General features: G+C 48.7%; 2 protein-coding genes across 4 annotated transcripts in view; one reads left to right on the top strand and one right to left on the bottom strand.

Annotated features, from left to right (window-relative positions):
* Positions 1-19,760, top strand: part of LOC311355560 (V-set domain-containing T-cell activation inhibitor 1-like) — a 204,691-nt gene that overhangs the window by 107,850 nt on the left and 77,081 nt on the right. The gene's annotated exons all lie outside the window — the stretch shown is intronic.
* Positions 1,253-18,605, bottom strand: mybl1 (v-myb avian myeloblastosis viral oncogene homolog-like 1). Of its 3 annotated transcripts, none has more exons than XM_084475315.1 (16): positions 18,253-18,605; positions 15,055-15,154; positions 13,861-13,932; positions 12,333-12,425; positions 11,109-11,329; positions 10,425-10,665; positions 9,972-10,046; positions 8,891-9,007; positions 7,405-7,662; positions 6,305-6,745; positions 5,448-5,587; positions 4,994-5,108; positions 4,553-4,669; positions 4,079-4,183; positions 3,294-3,458; positions 1,253-2,901 (listed from the first exon to the last, which is right to left on the bottom strand). In XM_084475315.1, the coding sequence occupies exons 1-16, from the start codon at positions 18,273-18,275 to the stop codon at positions 2,773-2,775; spliced, it is 2,412 nt and encodes an 803-aa protein (XP_084331441.1). In that variant the 5' UTR covers positions 18,276-18,605; the 3' UTR covers positions 1,253-2,772. The 3 variants fall into 3 exon arrangements, with proteins under 3 accessions (XP_084331441.1, XP_084331442.1, XP_084331443.1); XM_084475316.1 differs by having other exon boundaries at positions 6,305-6,727; XM_084475317.1 differs by lacking the exon at positions 8,891-9,007.

The raw sequence follows: 19,760 nt of genomic DNA, 5'->3' as shown, positions 1-19,760 counted from the left end.
AGGAAAACCACCGGGCAACAAATCCAACCCCCAGCAGGAGCCACTTTATCAGCACACGAACGATGTTATCACGAGTAAACACAATGAGTACAAAAAAGTGCAATTTTGCCTATGATTAGAATCTGCAAAGAAATCCTTCTAGATGAACGCACACACTGATTCAGTGATAGAACTACATGTTATTATTATTAGATGGCGGTGTCTGCTTACAACAAATACTTGTTGTCTCTGGAAGACCAACGTGGATTTTCTTCATCAGCGAGGAAAAAAAAGAAAATAGAATTCTTCAATAATTTCAATAATTTCTGTTGTTTTTTTTCTTTAGAAATAAATAAATTAGTAGATATTAAATAAATAGCTCAGCCCTCCCTCTGACTGTGAGTCTGTTTCAGTGTGGTCTGACCAGGACATACTGGTCTGTCAGACTCACACAGGAACCTTCAAACTGGTTTCCTCCTCTTTGAGAAAATACAGTTGGCTTTAGAAGTTATCAGTTGTTTACTTATTTTAGACTGTTTTAAACGGCCATCCTAAGCCAGGATCGACTTCTCCCAAGAAATTGTATTGATTACGATTAAGCCATTTCAGATAATAAAATAATAAAATGAAAAAAATGTTTCCACAGAGAACTATGGCCTAAGTCCTTCCCTTCTACTGGAGACCAACCAAACCATAATTTCTGAAGTGCTAAAACCAGTTTCCCTCAAAAAACACGCCTCCTTTCTTTATCCAACAGGAAACTCCATGGTAGTGCAATAATGACAGCTTCCTGCCTCCGTCTGCCAAAGACGTGATATCCATCAGGATAGGTGTTCTTCATAGAAATAAAACACAAACGAACAAAAACGATAAAAAAATGTTTCCTTCAAGAACTTTTGATGAATTGGAGAAGGTTGATTGTTAACATCGTCTATGTCGAGATGTGAATCAGCCGTGGTCTTTGCTCAACTCTCCCCCTCTCCCTGGGTACGTGGTCTGAAATCGGGCAGTTGACCGGTCATTGACGTCCATTGTAATAATCGAGTGCTCAGCCACTCCTTGTTTTGTCAGACAGACAGCCCGGGCTAGCTCGATCTCTCCATAGACCTCTGAAGAATAAGTCCCGCCTCCGAGGCTCCGGTTCCCTCGGTCAAATGTCTATGTGAATTAACACTGCGTTTTTGAACAATCGTACATAACAAACTCTGTAGGTGGCGAAGAAGTAAAAGCTGCGTCACGTTTTAAACTGCACACTTTTTTCATCTAGTTTCGACTGGCTTTTTGGGTTGTCGTGCCGTTAAAGTAGTAAACGATTATTAATGCTACTTTAACGGCACGAACAATCCAAAAACCCAGTCGAAAGCAGATGAAAAAAGTCAGACAGAGACATTTGACCGAGGGAACCAGGCTTATTCTTCAGAGGTCTATAGTTCCCACAACACTAACAAATTTTGTAGGCATTAACTTGTGTTGGACAAAACGAAGATACAGTTAAGGGAGTTCCTAAAGCCTTGTTTGTAAGGTAATGGATATCAATGGCCGGTCACCCTGCTGGTTTCGGAGTGTGCTTACACTGCGATGGGGAGCTGAACAGAAATGATGGCAGGCGTCCATTAGGACAGAGAAAACGTTGACCAATATCCTGGGCTCTTAACAAACCGTTTAACTTCAAAAAGGTGAACTCACGTAAAAAAGTGAACGTTGATTTTTAAAAAAGAAAATAAAGTTAGCACTATTTCCTGATCCACTACCCTGGAAATCCAGAGTTCTCTCCAGAGCACAATTTGAATTTGCTCAGCGAGTCACTCTGGGAACGAGCAATATACTCACTCCCCAATTGCCCAAACCCAGAACATTAACCAATCACATCGGTGTATCTGATATAGGCGGGCCAAAAGCGTTGCTGTTTTACCGATCGGGGCTGGTTCAGACTACACGATTCTCAGATATTCCTCCACGATTTAACATGTCACATTTGACGAACGAATCGGGGCTGAAATCGTGTAGTCTGAACCAGCCATTAGTCTTAACTATTGGTTAGCTCTGCTGGTCTGGATACGTCACCCCTTGTATTCTTCTGATTGGTCGTAGTGTTATCCAATTGCGTGCAGTGATATTTTCAAATGCATGCTTGGTTCCGCCCCTCGAGTTGGGCCATTTTCATTACTCATTACTCAGAACCCACAGCTTTCTAGATGTGGGTCTGGATTCCCAGGCTATGATCCCACAACATTCCTGTAACCTTTAGTCAATGAGAGTTCTATGGAAGACCGCAGCTCAACAAAGCTTGGAAGACACACCTAATGAACAGCGTTAATGTATTAAAAGTATTCTTTTCTTTCGTACAACAAATATATTAAAAATATAAAGCTCACAAGTAGCCAACGCTAATTATGAACAATCTCTATCTACAGCCGAGAGTATGTGCATGAGGCGTCCACATCACAGCAAAACAAAACCAGTACAACCAGTACCCAACTGGTATGCAGCGGAGCCAACAGAACTAACGGCCAATGGGAGGACAGAGGAAGAGCTGCGCAGTGACCTAGAAACGGAAAATAATAACAACATTGTATTTGGGAACTGACGAAAGTGGCAGTTGATTTCTGCTCCGTCCAGAAAAACTGAAAAAAATTGAAAAAAGCCAGAATGTTCCCCAGTCCAGATTCAACAGTTTCTCCTTCTGCTTCTTGCTGTTGTCGAAAAAAAAAGCGTCTTTCGTTATGGAAGAACTTAACGTTTCCATAGCAACAAGGGTGTAGGGGTGGATGGTGGGTGGGGGGGGGGGGTCGTTCAGAGGACGAGGGTCCGGGCGGTGGAGCCCGGGATGGGGTAGGGCTTCAGGTACTGCCTGGCCTGCTCCGTCATGATCAGCTGGTCCTCCGTCTTGCCGTAGACCACCGCCTCCCAGTCCTTCCTCTCCTGGGGGGGGGGGGGGGGGGGGGGGGGTACAGAGAGTCAGGGGGGGTCTAACGGACCAGGGACCAGGAGACAGGGTGGTGTCTGTGTGTGTGTGTGTGTATGCGTGTGTGTGAGAGAGTGGCAGGTCATGGTCTTAGAGCAGCATTGGTTTACCTCGTTGGCAGGTCTGTACACGTCGAGAAAATGTGTTGTGTGTCTTTGCCTTCTTCTTATTGTTTTGTTTAATGTTTTAAAACGTGTGTCTCTCTACTCTCTACTATTGTCTACTTAAAAAAAAAACTACTAATAACTGTTTAATAACAATATATACATTCATCAACCTGTCAGCGTTCAGTGTGATAAGCTGCTCTACGTTGGAGGGGTCTACGTTACAGAGAGAGGGCTCTGCGTACCGGCCGCGGCGGGGTCTTGTGTGAGGCAGACATCTTCTTTGTCCTCTGGTTGCCGTGGCGATGCTGAGGGGCCCTGTCCCTGCCGGCCGGGGCCCGGCTCCTCTCCTCTCTCTCCGAGGTGGGCGTCATTAGCAACGAGCTGGTCAGCAGACTGTCCGACGCCACCTGGGAACACATCCGTAAAGGTTTGTTATATACCCTATCTGATGTGTTTATATTGTTTTAGATAGTCGCATTAGTAACAGTCATACTGATACAAGGAACAATAGTTACTTTTTAGTCTTGAGTATAACTGTAAAAACAGGCCATTGGGTTCGGCTTAGCTCAGGAGGCAGAGCAGGTTGACACTTGTAACCTGAAGGTCGCTAGTTCGATCCCCGGCTCCTCCTAGCTGAATGTGGAGGTGTCCCTGAGCGAGACGCCTCACCATGACTGCTCCTGACCTGCTGGCTGTCGCCCTGCGTGGTTGACTCCGCATTCGATGTGTGAATGGACCGTTGTAAGACGTTTTTGGATAGAAGCTTCTGCTAAATGCTGTAAATTTAAATTGTCACATGACACCCATTTGAGCCAAGCAGAAGAAGCTATTGTCTAATTGGCTCAGAGATGGTCCTCTGCTAACTGTTGAAGTGTATGTTTACTCTTTCAGGAAAGACCAAGCAACGTTTGAGTCGATCTATCGGCGTCTCACCGCTTTAATGAGGGAGTGTATCTCAGGTGTGGACCCCCAGAAGTGACCAGTAACCAGCAGAGCCAATAGAAACGCTACCTGAGCTGCAGCCTACCTGGGCTGTGTTGAGCGGGTCTTCAAACAGCTCCACGTGGAGGCAGTCTTTACCCCAGGGGTCCAGCACCAGGGACTTCCTCACCTTCCTGGCTGGCCCGCTCATCTGGGGAGGGGGGGGGGGGGGGGAGACGGACCAACAGAGTCACTTCTAGAGCGACACCCAGCTTCACAGCTTCACAAAAAAGCTGTTACATTAAAATCATGATGGTACTGCTTCCACTGCTTCCGACTACCTAAGCAGCTGAATTACGGTAACGATTATCTAATGATTCTTCAAATCTTAGCTCTAAGCTCACGGAAACAACCTCTGTTACGTGAGAATCATGAGCGTTGGCCAACTGCTGTAGTCCTAAGCAGTGGGATTAGCGTAATGGTTCTAATGTAACGGAGGTTGTGGAACAGCTCGGAGCTCATCCTCCACAGACTGGTGGGTGTGAGGAGGGTAAACAGAGGAAGAGGAAGGAACGCCTACATTGTGTTTCCAGGAGTCGTAGTCCGGCTGGCCGTCCGTCCTGATGAAGATGTCCGCCCCGGTCTCCTGCTTCAGAACCTCCCGGATGTCCTCCTCCAGGAAGGCCAGCGGCTGGGGCTATACACAAGCACACACACACACACACACAGACACAATCACATTATTAATAAATATCAATAATATTGCTCATAATATCATCATAATATTAATCAATATAAGGGAAGCGCCAATAAATCGCCAAACCAATATCCGACGCTGTTAATATTTGAATCGGTAGATTACATGAATACGGCCAATATTAATGCCGATATTCACTACCAAGTTTGTAGTGCTATTTAGTTAAAAAACACTTTTCTGTCCCATGAGGCAGTGCGGTATAGGGTCGACACCAGCTCATAGTCATGTGGCATCGGACGACAAACGCAACATGGCCACCCTCACCTCCATCTTGACCGGCCCGTGCATCTTCTCCTGCGCCGCCAGAGCGTTCTTAAACGGTGTCGGCGTCCTAGGCGTCGGGATCATAACCGTCTTCCGATATTTGGGAGTCCTGGAGCTACAGGAGGCACACAACGTCGGAAAAACACAAACAGCGGAATAAAAATCTGTGAACGGGACCACGCTCTATAGCGAGAGACGTTAAGCAAACGGAACCAAACTCGTCCGACAAAAACGTAGGACTGTGGGTCCACACTAAAATACAAAAACATCGGAATAAAAATCGGTGAACGAAACCCCGATCTACAGCGAGCAACGGAATGCAAACGGTCCCAAACTGCGTCAGAGCGTGTGTCCACGCTGAAACGTTTCAGTGAGAACGTTTTTTCGGAAGTTTCCTGTGTTTGGACCGGGACTGTAACTGCGATTAAGGGCCACACTAATCCAGTGTCCTCACCCTGCGTTCTCCTTCTGGCTCCTGGGCAGGAGGTCCTTGTGGCTGGGCGTGGTCAGCAGGCCCTTCTGCCCGCACACCGGCGTGGAGGTGTAGGACGGGTGGTCCAGCCACAGCTGGTCAGCCCCCGACATGTTGAAGGGCTGGGGGGGAGAGAGAGAGAGAGAGAGAGAGAGAGGGGGGGGGGGGGGGGGAGAGAGAGAGAGAGAGAGAGAGAGAGAGAGGGAGAGAGAGGTTAGGTTACAATGTGACTGTAGAGGACGGTGGCATCAGAAACATGTGGTTTCAGACACATGTTCTGTGGAGTCTGGGTATGTTGCTGAGGACAGCACTGGCTGTCGAACCCGGCACCAGTCCAATGCCCTATCCCACTACTGCACTATACCCGCCTCTCAACGTGCTCATGGTCTCATTGTGGATACTTCTATTTTACTTATATTCTATATTGCGCTTGCTGATTGTTTTTTACTGTGTTATATTACTTGAAGTTTTAACTCAAAAACAGTTTTTACTGTAATTCAGGAAATGTAGGCGTATCAGATGGACAGGTTCAGATGTCCTTAAAATGCACAAACTTCTTTTTTACTTTTCTTCTGATGCTATGTAAAGCACTTTGAACTGCAATCCCTGTATGAAAGGTGCTATATGAATACAGCTTTACTTACTTACTTACTTCTAAAGAACATTATGAGAGTTGCAAGAGTAGAGTCAAAGTTTTGTAAAATTGAGAATTGCCAGCTTAACTACACCCATGTTAAACATAACAACAACAAGCACAGGTTGTGATTCCCTGCATGTTCTTTTAAAGCGTTTTACAGATGAATGACTGGAGAGCGCTGTAACCCTGGAGCTCGTCTCACCCGCGACGGGGAGAAGGGAAGGCCCTTGCTGGGCGTCTTCCTGGGGGACAGCTGGACGTTCTCCAGGAAGGACGGACAGGTGCGGTCGCACATGGGGGACTGCCCCGCCCTCCGCCTGGTGCGACCCAGGGACGGCTGCCCGGGCCTGGGTGCGTTGGGGCCCGGTGTCGGGGCCCTGCCGGGGCCCAGCGGCGTGCGGTGTTTGTCCAGGCTGCCGGAGACGGCCGCCAAGGCGTGGACGGTGTAGCGGACGTCCTCCTCCTCCTCCTCCTCCTCCTCCTCCTCCTCCTGCTCCGTGGTGCTCCTCTCCTGAGGAGGAGGAGGAGGAGGAGGAGAAGGGGAGTAGGCTCCCTTGGCATGCCGGGGAGGTGTCCCGCCGTCGGAGAGGTGGAAGCTGGCCACCTCGCTCCACGCCATGGGGTCCTGGAGAGAGGAGCACAGCTACACTGGATCTTCAATATGTCCGGCCTCTGAGTCTGAAGGCCAGAGGCCAGAGGCTGGGACCAGCATCCATGTTGGTGATTCACATTTACATTGAGTCCCTCCCAGAGGCTTTTTCCAAAACATCTTCTCAGCAAACGATCAAAGTGTACGGTAAGAAAATACACGTGTGCTGCATGATCTAGTTTCTAGAAAACTAAAAGACCATCAACCGGACACAAGTGGAGTGCAGAGTAGCTTTATGAGAACACTTTCATCAAATCTTTCTAGTTAGCTGGAGTCAAGTGCATGATAGAGATGTGAACCGAGTGTTTTAAATTTAACACGTAAACAACTAAAACCACTGTGTGTGTCTCTCTCCCCCTCCCCCCCTCTGTCTCTTGCCCCTCCATCTCTCTCCCCCTCCCTCTCTCTCTCTCTCCCCCCCTCCTCCCGCTCTCCCCCTCCCCTCCTCCCTCTCTCCCCCTCCCCTCCTCCCTCTCTCCCCCCTCCTCCCCCTCCCCTCCTCCCTCTCCTCCCCCTCCCCCTCCTCCCTCTCTCCCCCTCCCCTCCTCCCTCTCTCCCCCCTCCTCCCCCTCCCCTCCTCCCTCTCCTCCCTCCCCCCCCTCCCCTCCTCCCTCCCCTCCTCTCTCTCTCCCCCTCCCTTCCCTCCCACTCACCGAGTCGATGAGCTCCATGGTCTCGGCGAACTCTGGGATGGTGTGGAGGGTGGACAGCACCGTGCTCGCCTCCACCGCCAGGAACCTGCTGGGCGAGACGGGGAGCGGCCCGGCGGGGGGTCCCTCTCCCTGGTGGGGGGCCCCCCTCCAGGGCCCCGGGGCCTCCTGGTCCTCCAGGCTGCTGGTGCTGCTGGGGGGGGTCCCCGTGGGGGGGGTCCCGCTGGGGGACCAGGGGAAGAGCTGCTGCTGCTCCACGCTCTACAGGGGGAGGGAGGGGCCGGGGTTAGAGGGCCGGGCGGTGGACACGCCCACCAGCGGGGAGGCAGAGTCGTGACAGATGCATGCTGGGTAGTGGAGTCCAACTCATTGACCTGATGCTGAATAGTAACTTTATTGTTGTTGTTACTAGGGATGTACCAATACAGTGTTATTGACAATGCTTCAGTCAAAACAGTGCAGGGCTTCAGTGTTTCAAACCTCAGTTTGGTCAAATTATTTAGGTTTGGGTTTGGGTTAGGGTTAGAGTAGCTTTGCTTTAGGTTTTAATTTGTTTATTTATGGGATGTATTTGACTGATATCCAATTCCAGAATCAATATTAGTACATCCATTAGTTATAATACATAAAATGTTACTAATACTGTTTGTATTTGTTCCAGTGTTTGGGTTGTACATGAACGAGTGATGACCAATGACATTCACTGTATAATCCCCCCTTTTGAGGCTCCACCAATCAGCAGGAACGAATAAGACAGAAATAGGGTCATGTGATGATGAGAGGTGGGAAGAGGGTTAAGAAACTGTTCAGGAAAGACAAGGAGCACCAAGATGAGTTCACAGCCCCCCAGCTGAGCATGGGGGAGGCATGCGGGGGGGAGGCATGTGGCGGGGAGGATGGATGGGGGAGGTTTAGTGAAAGCTAGCAGCGGCTAAAGGCTAATGGAGGGATGGGGAGATTCGAGGGGCGGGGGGGGATGTGGGGAGGAGGGGAGGCAGGAAAGCTAGCTACAGCAGCTACAGAAGCTAACACTACTAGCATCGGTGTGTGCACACGTTTGCTGTGTTGACGCATGTGCACGCAAGCTAGCAAACGTCAGGTCAACTGCAGAACTACGCACACTCCAACTACAGCAGGCTAAAAACTACAGCTTGCCAAAAACTACAGCAGGCTATAAACTACAGCAGGCTATAAACTACAGCAGGCCAAAAACTATAGCAGGCTATAAACTACAGTAGGCCAAAAACTACAGCAGGCTATAAACTACAGCAGGCCAAAAACTACAGCAGGCTATAAACTACAGCAGGCCAAAAACTACAGCGGGCCAAAAACTACAGCAGGCCAAAAACGACAGTAGGCCAAAAACAACAAAAGGCTCAAAAACGACAGTAGGCTATAAACTACAGCAGGCCAAAAACTACAGCAGGCCAAAAACTACAGCAGGCTATAAACTACAGCAGGCCTTCGGGCACCAAGGGGGGGCTCTTACGAGGGGGGGGCCCCGTCGCTGGTCGTCACGGCGACGGACCTCAGTCTCTGCTGACATAAGCAGCAGCTCGAGCTCTTTGATTCGCTGCTCTCTGTCGGGGTCGTCCAGGGAGCACGGCTGGAAGAGACACACCGGGAGAGAGGAGGGGAGGCGAGGAGGAAGGAGACGAGGAATCAAGGAGGAGAGGAGACCAGGGAGGAAAGAGAAGAGAAGGTTTTACACATTTATTAATAATCAGATTGAATCATGTCGTCCGCCTCCGGGAAAAAGTAAAGGATAGAAGATTAAGTTTTGGATTTGAAGACAAAGGTTAGTGAGTTAAAGTTTGCGTGAACCCCCAGTTTCTGCTCGAATTCTGCGCATGTTATCGCTATGGTTACGATCCACGGTGACTTTGTTCTACTCTTGTAGCACCGTCGTTGTTTATGAGCCTTGTAATGAGGGATGTTGGTTATGGAATGTGCCACACACCGTCGTTATGACGGCGAAGAGTTGACTCACTTCGGCGTTACGAAGAAAATGCTTCCTACATTCAGAGCAGATTGGATCTTTCCCTAGACTGGTTAAGACTTCGGATATTTAACCATTATTCGCCGAAGGCGAAGTGAATTCACGGAGCCTGAGGTGAATAATTGTTTAGTATATAGAACACTCCAAAAATAAGCAAGATAACACTTTTTGCCAGGATTTATTTGTTTTTATTAGCGGTTTATTTGTTTTTATTAGCGTGACGAGACGACCGAAAACAATATCCCGAGTTTGAGATCTCAATCATTGGATATTGCCCAATATCCCGAGATAGCGAACCAATCAAATTGTGCCATCTTAGGAGGTTCACGTGTAGCATATACTAATACTCTAACTAATACTAATACTTCAATAACGGTGATAAAACGGCATAGATTACTATGTTGAAGATCATAAAAGACATATGACAACGTTTAAAACTCAACAAAAGACGATTTTGGGTTCACTCTCCCTTTGAATAAATAATAGCTGCAGCAGCCGAAGAAGATCCAGAGAGGTAACACATAGAAACGGTGACACAAGAACACAAGACCACAACGTGAAGCAGACTCACCGACAGGAAGCCAGAGGAGTCCAGCAGGCTCTCAATCAGGTGTCCGGTGTGCTGGTCGTAAGGATATCCCCCCATCTACATCACACACAGCGCTATCAGACACATGCTAGTGCTAGACTCTGCACAACAACAGTGATGATGCTTTTCATAGTGAGAAATGCAAGGTGCCTTTCAAGTGAGGTAAAGAACAACCAGAGCCTGTAGAATATAGTGATAGATAAAACAAAACAATGTTGAAGAAATGTGAGATTAAAAAAAACATACAAATAACAGTAAATCCGATAGTATCCTAGTCTGTGTGTGCATGTGAGTGAGTGAGTGAGTGAGTGAGTGCGTATTTGTGTGTGTGTGTGTGCCTGCGTGTGTGTGTGCGTGTGTGTGTGTGTGTGTGTGCGTGTGCGTGCGCCGGTCGGTGTGTGTGTGTGTGTGTGTGTGTGTGGTGACCCAGCCAACCTGGTTGGGGATGGGCGGGGCCAGGGGGCTGTGATCACAGCGCTGGGGGTCCGACAGAGGAGGTGGGGGAGGAGCTGGAGCAGGAGGACAGGGCCTGTGCTGGCGTCTCTTTCCGTGGGCAGAGGAGGAGGAGGAGGAGGAGGAGGAGGTGAAGGGCCGGCAGCCGTCCTGCAGGTACCCCTCCTGCTCCACCTTCCTCCTCATGGTGGAGTTCCAGTGGTTCTTGATGGAGTTGTCCGTCCTGTGTGTGTGTGTGTGTGTGTGTGTGTGTGTGTGTGTGTGTGTGTGTGTGTGTGTGTGTGTGTGTGTGTGTTTGCGTGTGAGAGACAAGGACAGTCATGTTAAGTTTCGTCTACATCTGCCCTAGATGTTGAAGACCCTTTCATCATCATATTGAATTGATATAAAAGTAATACTTGTCATTATTCATTTTGTTTGGTTTTAATGGTATTCATTAATTATGGCGACCACATGTGCTCAAGACATTATCATAATGTTACGATTTTTGCTAATATTTGATCATTTATCTCAATGATGCGAGAAGAACAAATATAAACGTTCCATCTCCCACTTCTCCCACCTACTTTCCAATCCCAACTTTTCAAAGTAAACAAAGCCACTAAACAACTCCACTATCCACCTCCTCCAAAACAAAAGCGTGGCTGTCAGGCTGGGGGTTCTGACCTGCCGGGCAGCAGCTTGGAGATCTCGGCCCAGCGGTTGCCCAGCCTCTTGTGGGCCTGGTAGATGACGCGGTCCTCCTCCTGGGTCCAGGAGCTCTTCTTCACCTCTGGGTTCAGGTGGTTGTGCCAACGCTCCCGGCACTGCTTCCCGATGCGCCCCTGGAGGTGCTTGGCGATCACCGACCAGCGCTTGGGCCCGTACTTATGCACCAGGTCGATCACCTGCCACCAGGGGAGGGAAAGGGGGATTAACGGCCAATCTGGCAACCATAGACAATCGGCCAATTTGGCAACGCTGGCCAATCGCCAATCTGGCGACCAATCGCCGATCTGGCAACACTGGCCAATCAGCCAATCTGGCAACCCTAATTTCTCATTCAAGAAGAAAACTTCTCTTTACATTCTATGAAGATTTTCCTCTTTTTATTTTTCCTTATTAATACGAATGTTCATAACGAAAACATTCTGAGCGGGCACAGGAACAGCCACAGCGACAGCTGGAATGAATGTAAACTTCCTTACACATTATATGAACATTTCCCTTTTTTATTTTTCCCTTATTATTACGAAAGTCCATAGCAAACACATTCTGGGACGAGAAGTGCCCCAGCGACGGCTTGAATGACGGTTAAACGAATGTTCCCGAGGCTCACACGGAGAACCGACGGAACACGCCGGCGGTGTGATGCGGGGGTCACCCGAGGTCACCCGTCGGAGCTCCTTATTGATAGCTGAGCGTATGTTTGTGTTACCGTGCCGATGCCAACACGGGGGGGGGGGGGGGGGTGGGGGGCGGGAAACGGGATGACGAGGGAATGCTCTGCATTCCGTCAGAGCCGCGTGCCGTATAAGGAGAACGCTCTCTCTCACACCAGAGCCCTGGCAGGTCTGAGTTGTGTGAAGCCATGAGGTAGTGGAGCGTTCGCATAGCCAAGAAAAGCTCAACTCAGGCCTGCTCCAGAATTTTGGCGGCAAACCCGTCTGGCCCGTCTTTTTGGCGGGAACCCGTCGGGCCGGTCGGTTTGCCGCGGAGGAGGGTCACAGATTTATTCTTTCTTTACTTTCTTTGTACCTCCTCCTCCTCCTCCTCCTCCTTCCGACTGCAGGCCACCTCTTATTGTCCTTCCAGATACTTCCACAGGATGGGTTACTCCCCTCGCCTCCGCCCAGAGGAGGCCGGGGGAGGAGGTGGAGGAGCTGAACCACACCCTGCGTCTCCTCTTACCTTCTGGTCCTCCTCCTTTGTCCAGGGTCCTTTCACCAGCTCAGGGTTCAGCACCTTCTGCCAGCGATGCTGACACTGGCCATCTGTCCTCCCCTGTGACACGAGGACACGTCAGTACCACCACCACCAGCTCGTCATTACAGCACACTGTAGCCACCAGCACCACCACCACCACCACCACCAGCTCGTCATTACAGCACACTGTAGCCACCACCACCACCACCACCACCACCACCACCTCATCATTACAGCACACTGTAGCCACCAGCACCACCACCACCACCAGCTCGTCATTACAGCACACTGTAGCCACCAGCACCACCACCACCACCAGCTCGTCATTACAGCACACTGTAGCCACCAGCACCACCACCACCACCACCACCACCTCATCATTACAGCACACTGTAGCCACCAGCACCAGCACCACCACCTCATCATTACAGCACACTGTAGCCACCAGCACCACCACCACCACCAGCTCGTCATTACAGCACACTGTAGCCACCAGCACCAGCACCACCACCACCAGCTCGTCATTACAGCACACTGTAGCCATCACCACCACCACCACCTCGTCATTACAGCACACTGTAGCCATCACCACCACCACCACCTCGTCATTACAGCACACTGTAGCCAGCACCACCACCACCAGCTCGTCATTACAGCACACTGTAGCCACCACCACCACCACCACCCTGACCACCACCACCTCGTCATTACAGCACACTGTAGCCACCAGCACCTCCTCCACGACCACCACCCCGACCACCACCACCACCACCACCACCACCACCATCAGCACCTCCTCCACCACCAACACCTCCTCCACCACCACCTCCACCATCCCCATATCCATCACCCCGACCACCGCCACCCCCACTATCACCACCACCTCCACCCCCACCACCAGCAGCTGTGATAGGGTGACACCCCTCTGTGCTAATCACCACCGTGCTGTAGCATCCCCCCCACCCGGGTGCTAATGTGATATGTCTCTAATTAGCGCTGAAGCTAGGGCTAATGGCTCCTCGCGGGCTAATGGCCCGCGGGGGGTTGTGTGTGGTGGCGACACACACAGAGCAGAGGCAAAAAGTAAATGTTATGAAATGCTGTTTAACAACTGACAAGTGATATGATTACTGATGTTTGGCTGGGGGGAGACATATTTGAACGTGAAAGGAAAGTTAACTAGCTAAATGTAGTTAGCTCACATTACACATGATTTGTTAGGAACTTGTTTACTTTGAAACCAAGCATTGGGAAGCAGCTCCTGCCAATCCTGAAATATCAAATTACATCATACAGTTTGTCCTGACCTAATTACTTTCAAAAACATCCAATTTGGGAAGCAAGCTGTAGTCTGAATGTCGCCTTTATACGTCAACACTCCAACTGTTGAGATTTGATAAGCTAAAAGATTTCCAGCCAAGACAACAAGGTAGACCAAGATAAGTTATTGATACACAAGGCCCCATCCAGGGAGAGAGGGTAGAATGGGGATCTCTTCTAGGACGGTACTTACTGTAAAATGGCCGGCTATTACTTTCCACGAGTCTGTGCCGTTCTGCTCCACTAACTTCTTCAGTTTGTCATCCTGGAAATAAACAGAGAGAACCAGAGTTTTACACACAAGAAACCAACCAGTGTCTGGAATATACTTCTGTCCATTTCATCTGCAAGGACAAAATAGTCCCTCCTTGGTTGGGTTCCGTTTCCCTTTGAAACGGTACAAACTTCTGAATTTCCACATTGTTATTAATTTCGAACATTTCTCACATCACACAAAATAGAAGCCATTCCTACCTCCCTCTCCTCTCCTTACCTCCCTCTCCCATCCCTACCTCTCCCTCCCATCCCTACCTCCCTCTCCCCTCTCAAACCCATCACTCTGCCCCCAGCCCGCCCCATAGCACGTGACCACCGCTCGGAGGCAGCACGTTGTGTGATTTCCTTCCCAACATCTAAAAGAACTCTGGGCCGTGTTTGGCTCTGGGTCGGCCTGACAGTGTTGGAGATCACCCACTGAACTACGGTGTAGTGGCGTGATCTCTATCTCCCTAAGGTGTATGCGCTCTCAGCTTTTCAGGTACCGACATTCGGCACAGATGACCAACGTAAATTGATACAGTCTGATACACAACCGCCTTATTGAGTCAGCAATAGTGAGACGCAATGGAAATCAAACAGAAATTTAGATAATGTTTTCATCATTTTAGTGAGCGTACCAGATTGTGGATGAACTGAGCTACCTAGCTCACCATTATGCCACTTTATAACAGTCGACATCTGGATAAAAATGTCTGTTTATATTTCACTCTATGCTGCATCTATTTATACCTTAGCTATTAATATATATTAGTTATTATTATATTTTTATTTTATTCTAATTATTCATGTCCAGTATTGCAGTTTTTTATTTATTTGTTTATTCAGGCTTAGCGCTCTCACTTGTGTTTGTTTAACACTTTTACTTTTCTTTATATTGCACTGTTGAAGGAGCCTGAGACTTAAGAATTTCATTGCGAGCGACTGCGTCTGTATTTGTTGTGCATGACAAATAAAACATCTTGAATCTCTCTTGAATCTTGAGCTCCAGTAACAAACTGTGTACCAGTACAATACACCACTCCACACCACGAAACCACAGCTACAGGCCAGGAGCCACAGCCCGGACCCCTGGGGGTGGTTAGGGTTAGGGGTTAGGGTGATCACCCACCTCATCCCGGGACCACTTGACTTTACACAACGGCCTCTTGTCCTTGCTCTTCTCTCGGCTCTCCGGGTCGGTCGAGTGCAGATCTTCATCCTCGTCGTCACTGGAAGATAACCGGGGGGTCAGGGGAACAGTTTCAAACACAGACCCAACCATCAAACCTACAACAACTGACGTGTTTCCCATGTCACTTCTTTGAATAAAATGTAATACATGTGTCGTAATGCCATTAATATGAAATATGGAAAAAAATTCTAAGAGGACAGTTTTTCCTCACGTCCAAAATGAGTACAGCACAGTGTGTAAGTTTAGTTACAATGTGAACTAGCTCAGTCATTTTCTGCTCAACCAATTGAGGAACAACTTTGGAGCTTTTGCCAAGCACACAAAGTTGTAGTATTTGTGAAGGAGAAAACACAACAAAACCAACAGTAAAGCACTTCCATCGTAAAGTATTCTCCAACATGATGCACACAAGAACCTCCATTGAAACCACGCTGCAAAGCCTGGGATGGAAGTCAGTAGAGTGGGAAAAATAATAGATTCTTCGATGCATCGCGATTCTCTCTAGAACGATTCTGTCTCAATGCAGAAAAATGTTTTTTATTTTTATTTAATTTGTTCGCCTGCTGCAGAGCGCTGCTCCTTTCTGTCTGCGGGTTCTCTGTGCAGAGAACCGACTTTATGTAATATAAAATATTAGATAAGGTAATTCATCTGTTGATTGTCTTTAATGATCATCACATAAGTAGGAAGTGATTAGCAAACTCTGAGGTTTTTTTTATGAAAATCCCGCATGGAAATAATAATAATATAATAATAATAATAATAATAATAATAATAATAATAAATTGTTGCATAGAGATGCATGATAATCGTTTTATGATCGAATTGTTGACCTCTGAATCGGAATCGAGTCGAATCGTGAGGTGCCAAGAGATTCCCACCCCTAGAAGTCAGTAACATGGAGAACTTGGTGCATCGGAACCTGGTGGTTGTACACTAGGACCCTGCAGCCAGTGGCCAACGCCACATCACATGTGATGATGTCACCTCAGCCCACGCCACATGGCACGGCCAGGGTTGTTATTATTAGTGACGGTATCTATGGTAACGCAAAGAACCATGGGAAGGAATTGCCTCAGCGGCGTTCATATATATCTTGTGGCCGAGTAATACGGTCCTCAGGGCCAAGTGCTGGGAGAAGTTACTCCACTTTAATACACACTGCACACACACACACATCCTTAATCACACACACATCCTTAAACAAACACACACACACACACACACTCACACACAGAGGCTCACACACACACACACACACATTCACGTACACACACACACACACAGGCACCCAGACTCACACACAGAGGCACGCACTCACACGCACAGAGGCACGCACATACACATACACACACACACATACACACGCACACACACACACACACACACACACACACACATACATACATACGTGCACAGGCATGCAATGCACACAAACACACACAAACACATCATTACACACACACAAACACACAAACACACACACATCCTTTAACACACACACACAAACAAACACAAACCAAGGACTCATACAGTATCTTGCCATGAAAGAGCTGAAACTGGCAGAGTAATATGGTCTATTGATCTCACAGCGCAATTAGGGAAATGAGAGAGTGGGCCTCTCTCTCTCTCTCTCTCTCTCTCTCTCTCTCTCTCTCTCTCTCTCTCTCTCTCTCTCTCTCTCCTGCTTTCTCTCTCTCCCCCTGGTCCCAGAGCAGGGGGAGAGGTGCTGCTCCCACATCAAAAGGCCCTTTCTCCTCTGGAGGTGTTTCACTGGGAGGAGGAGGAGGAGGTGGAGGAGGAGGAGGAGGAGGGGAGGAGCTGAGGAACATGTCATCACTAACGGTCTGAGGCCCACCGAGACGTTCCTCAGCCACAGAGACCCCTGTACCTTCAGACTCCCCCGGTGTCTGGACTACACTGGACATTACCAGGACGTCACGGGTTCAAACCTCAAGCTGGGAACATGGGAGGGGAGGGGGGAGGGAGGGGGGGGGGGGGTTGGGGGGGGGGTTGGAAGGGAGGGAGGGGAGCGTCCCCTGGGGAGGGAGGGCGGGGTCCCCTCCCACCACTGGTTTTCATCCCAGATGGGGACACAGACACACCCCCCCCCACCTACGAGGCACATAGGTGTGTGTGTGTGTGTGTGTGTGTGTGGGGAGGGGGGACACAACGGTGGGGGTGGCTGTATCGGGGGGGGGGGAGGGGGTGAGGGGGTGAGTGGGGAGGTGGGGGTGTGCTGGGGGGGGGGGGGGGGGGGGGGCGACACGCGCCAGCCTGCTCACAGCCTGTTATGTCATCAGCGGGTATGAATGCCCAGCCTCAATCAGAGCATAAATCATTCATTGATGGATTCATTTTCATGTGATTTGTGATTGTGCGCTCTCTTATTAAAAAAAAATTTAGGGCCAATTTTAGGGCCAACATTTATTTAATTTTTGTATTTATTTTATTTATATTATATATTGTACAAACTATTGTATTACGGTACTGAACGTTTTTGTTAGGATTATTTACCTTTGTTTTTGGTCTATTGTTTATTTTTTTCGACCTATAAAATAATTTAATTGGTAGATGAAAGTATTATTATTAATTTATTATTAAATTATTAATACGTTAATAGGAACGCTGGCTTAAACTGTTTTTGATGAGCATCTCGTTGTAAAGGACAATGCGGTGATAAACAAAGCAGAAACAAAAAGCTGGCTGCTGTATCACTTTTCAGTAGCCAGTGTGTGTGTGTGTGTGTGTGTGTGTGTGTGTGTGTGTGTGGCTGTATTTAGACAATGCTATTAGGTTATACAACCTATTTACTATCATTCATGCTATTTAGTACACAAAACATCTCCTCTATCCTTTACCAACAGGATGGTAGAGACCTCCTGGTACAACGGATACGTTAAGGACTTCTGCTTTACCCCATGAGGTCTGAGCCAGAGCAGGTGCACCCAGACCCGAGATCCGACCCCACATAAGCGTTTGTGACAGACCCGGGACGACGTCTCACAGACGGCTCACAATCTGGACGCGCATTCACACAGAACACGTATGTAACAGCGTACATAACTAAAGGGGCGCACTTGCACCACTGACAGCCTCCTGGTGCGGTTAATGACGGCGTATTGACGCGCTCACCTGCGCGTCTTGACGTGGTCCATGGTGACAGCCCGCTGCGGTGCGGAACGCTTTGTGAAGGAGACGAACGGTAGGAGACGGTCCTCTTCTAGAAGTCCACATGAGCTGAGTGTTGACGACGCGCCATCCTGCAGTCCACACCATTACGCTCTTACTGTAAAGCCATTGTTTTGATCATTCAACACCCGTCCAAATAGACCTTGGTGTATCCCCTACTAAGTCCGATTCTTGATAAGAACAAGTCTATCTAGACCCGCGCATTTATGGCCAGATTAATACACTCCGTATGGTCCGCGCTGGTGCACGCCTCGCTGCGCTGCACTGTCCTCTGGTCACACTGGTCTCACTGGTCTCTCCACTCGTCCTCCTCGGCATTATCATTTTTGTTCATCCCGCCGAATCCCGCCGCCCAGCCTCCTTCCAGAGGGGGTTTGAATCTGCGCAGGCGGCCTCGCCTCCTATTGGTCAGGAAAGGGGGGAGCGATTCCTGGGGGGAGCGATTAAACGCGGCTTGGTGGGAGCGCCTGACGTGATTGGCTCCCGGGATCCCGGGATCCCGGGAGCCAATCACGTCAGGCGCTCCCACCCAGTGCATTAAATCATAGTACCTTTTCTGTCGCCCGTCCACTGAACAGCTCTATTCATAAGGCAAACCTAGCGCATGAAATGAGCCCGTTGTCTCTGCTAGGTGAGACTGAACTCGTTCAAATAGTGTACACTAAATAAATAAGTGTGTGTGTAGGAGCAGGAGGAAAAACATAGCATATAATAAAACATGTATATACTTTAATTTAATGAATGAAATAGTTTAGCGTTACTAATCCCGAGAGTATGTACCTACACATAAAGTGATGCACATTTCCGAACCTATATAAAATACAAACCAGTATATGGAGCTGGTAGGAATGGTGAAGTGACAGGTAGGCAGGGTGCACAATGCGAGATGATTGTGAATGTGTGAATGCTGTCTGACACCTTGTGGACAAATGTGGGATTTTGTAAAAGTTAAGAAATTATATCGGTCATACTAACATATTAAAATATTACCCTTGGCATAAAATGCACTCGTCACTCGTCATAAAACATCCTCAATTAATTCCCTTTTGTTAGAATAAATCGTATAATTGTTGAAACATGATGAAATATTAAATATTATAAACACTGGCTTTGCACATTGATGCAGACTTTGCAGTATTTTCGGAATGACTGTGTTCACATTGCATTGTTAAAAAACATAAACAGGTATTTTCTCAGCTTTATCCTACAAACTATATTTGAGTGAGTCACATGTTTAATTTAATGCTGCACTGTCGCTGTCCTCGTCGTTGGCGCCAGAGTGCGTTACCGCGGCCCGCCGCTGGGGCGCGCTGCTGCACCGCTGGGGGGGGCGTTGCTGCACCGCTCCAGGCTGACCACTGGGAGGCGCTGCTGCACCACTCCAAGCCGAGCGCCGTCCTGAACATCCCCCCTGGTCCCGTGACGAACTGGAACTTGTGCGGCTTGATGTT

This window comes from Micromesistius poutassou, assembly GCF_964030765.1.
Source record: "Micromesistius poutassou genome assembly, chromosome: 11".
Lineage (NCBI taxonomy): Eukaryota > Metazoa > Chordata > Actinopteri > Gadiformes > Gadidae > Micromesistius > Micromesistius poutassou.
The sequence above is the reverse complement of the archived record's forward strand: the minus strand, read 5'-3'. Positions and strand labels throughout refer to the sequence as shown.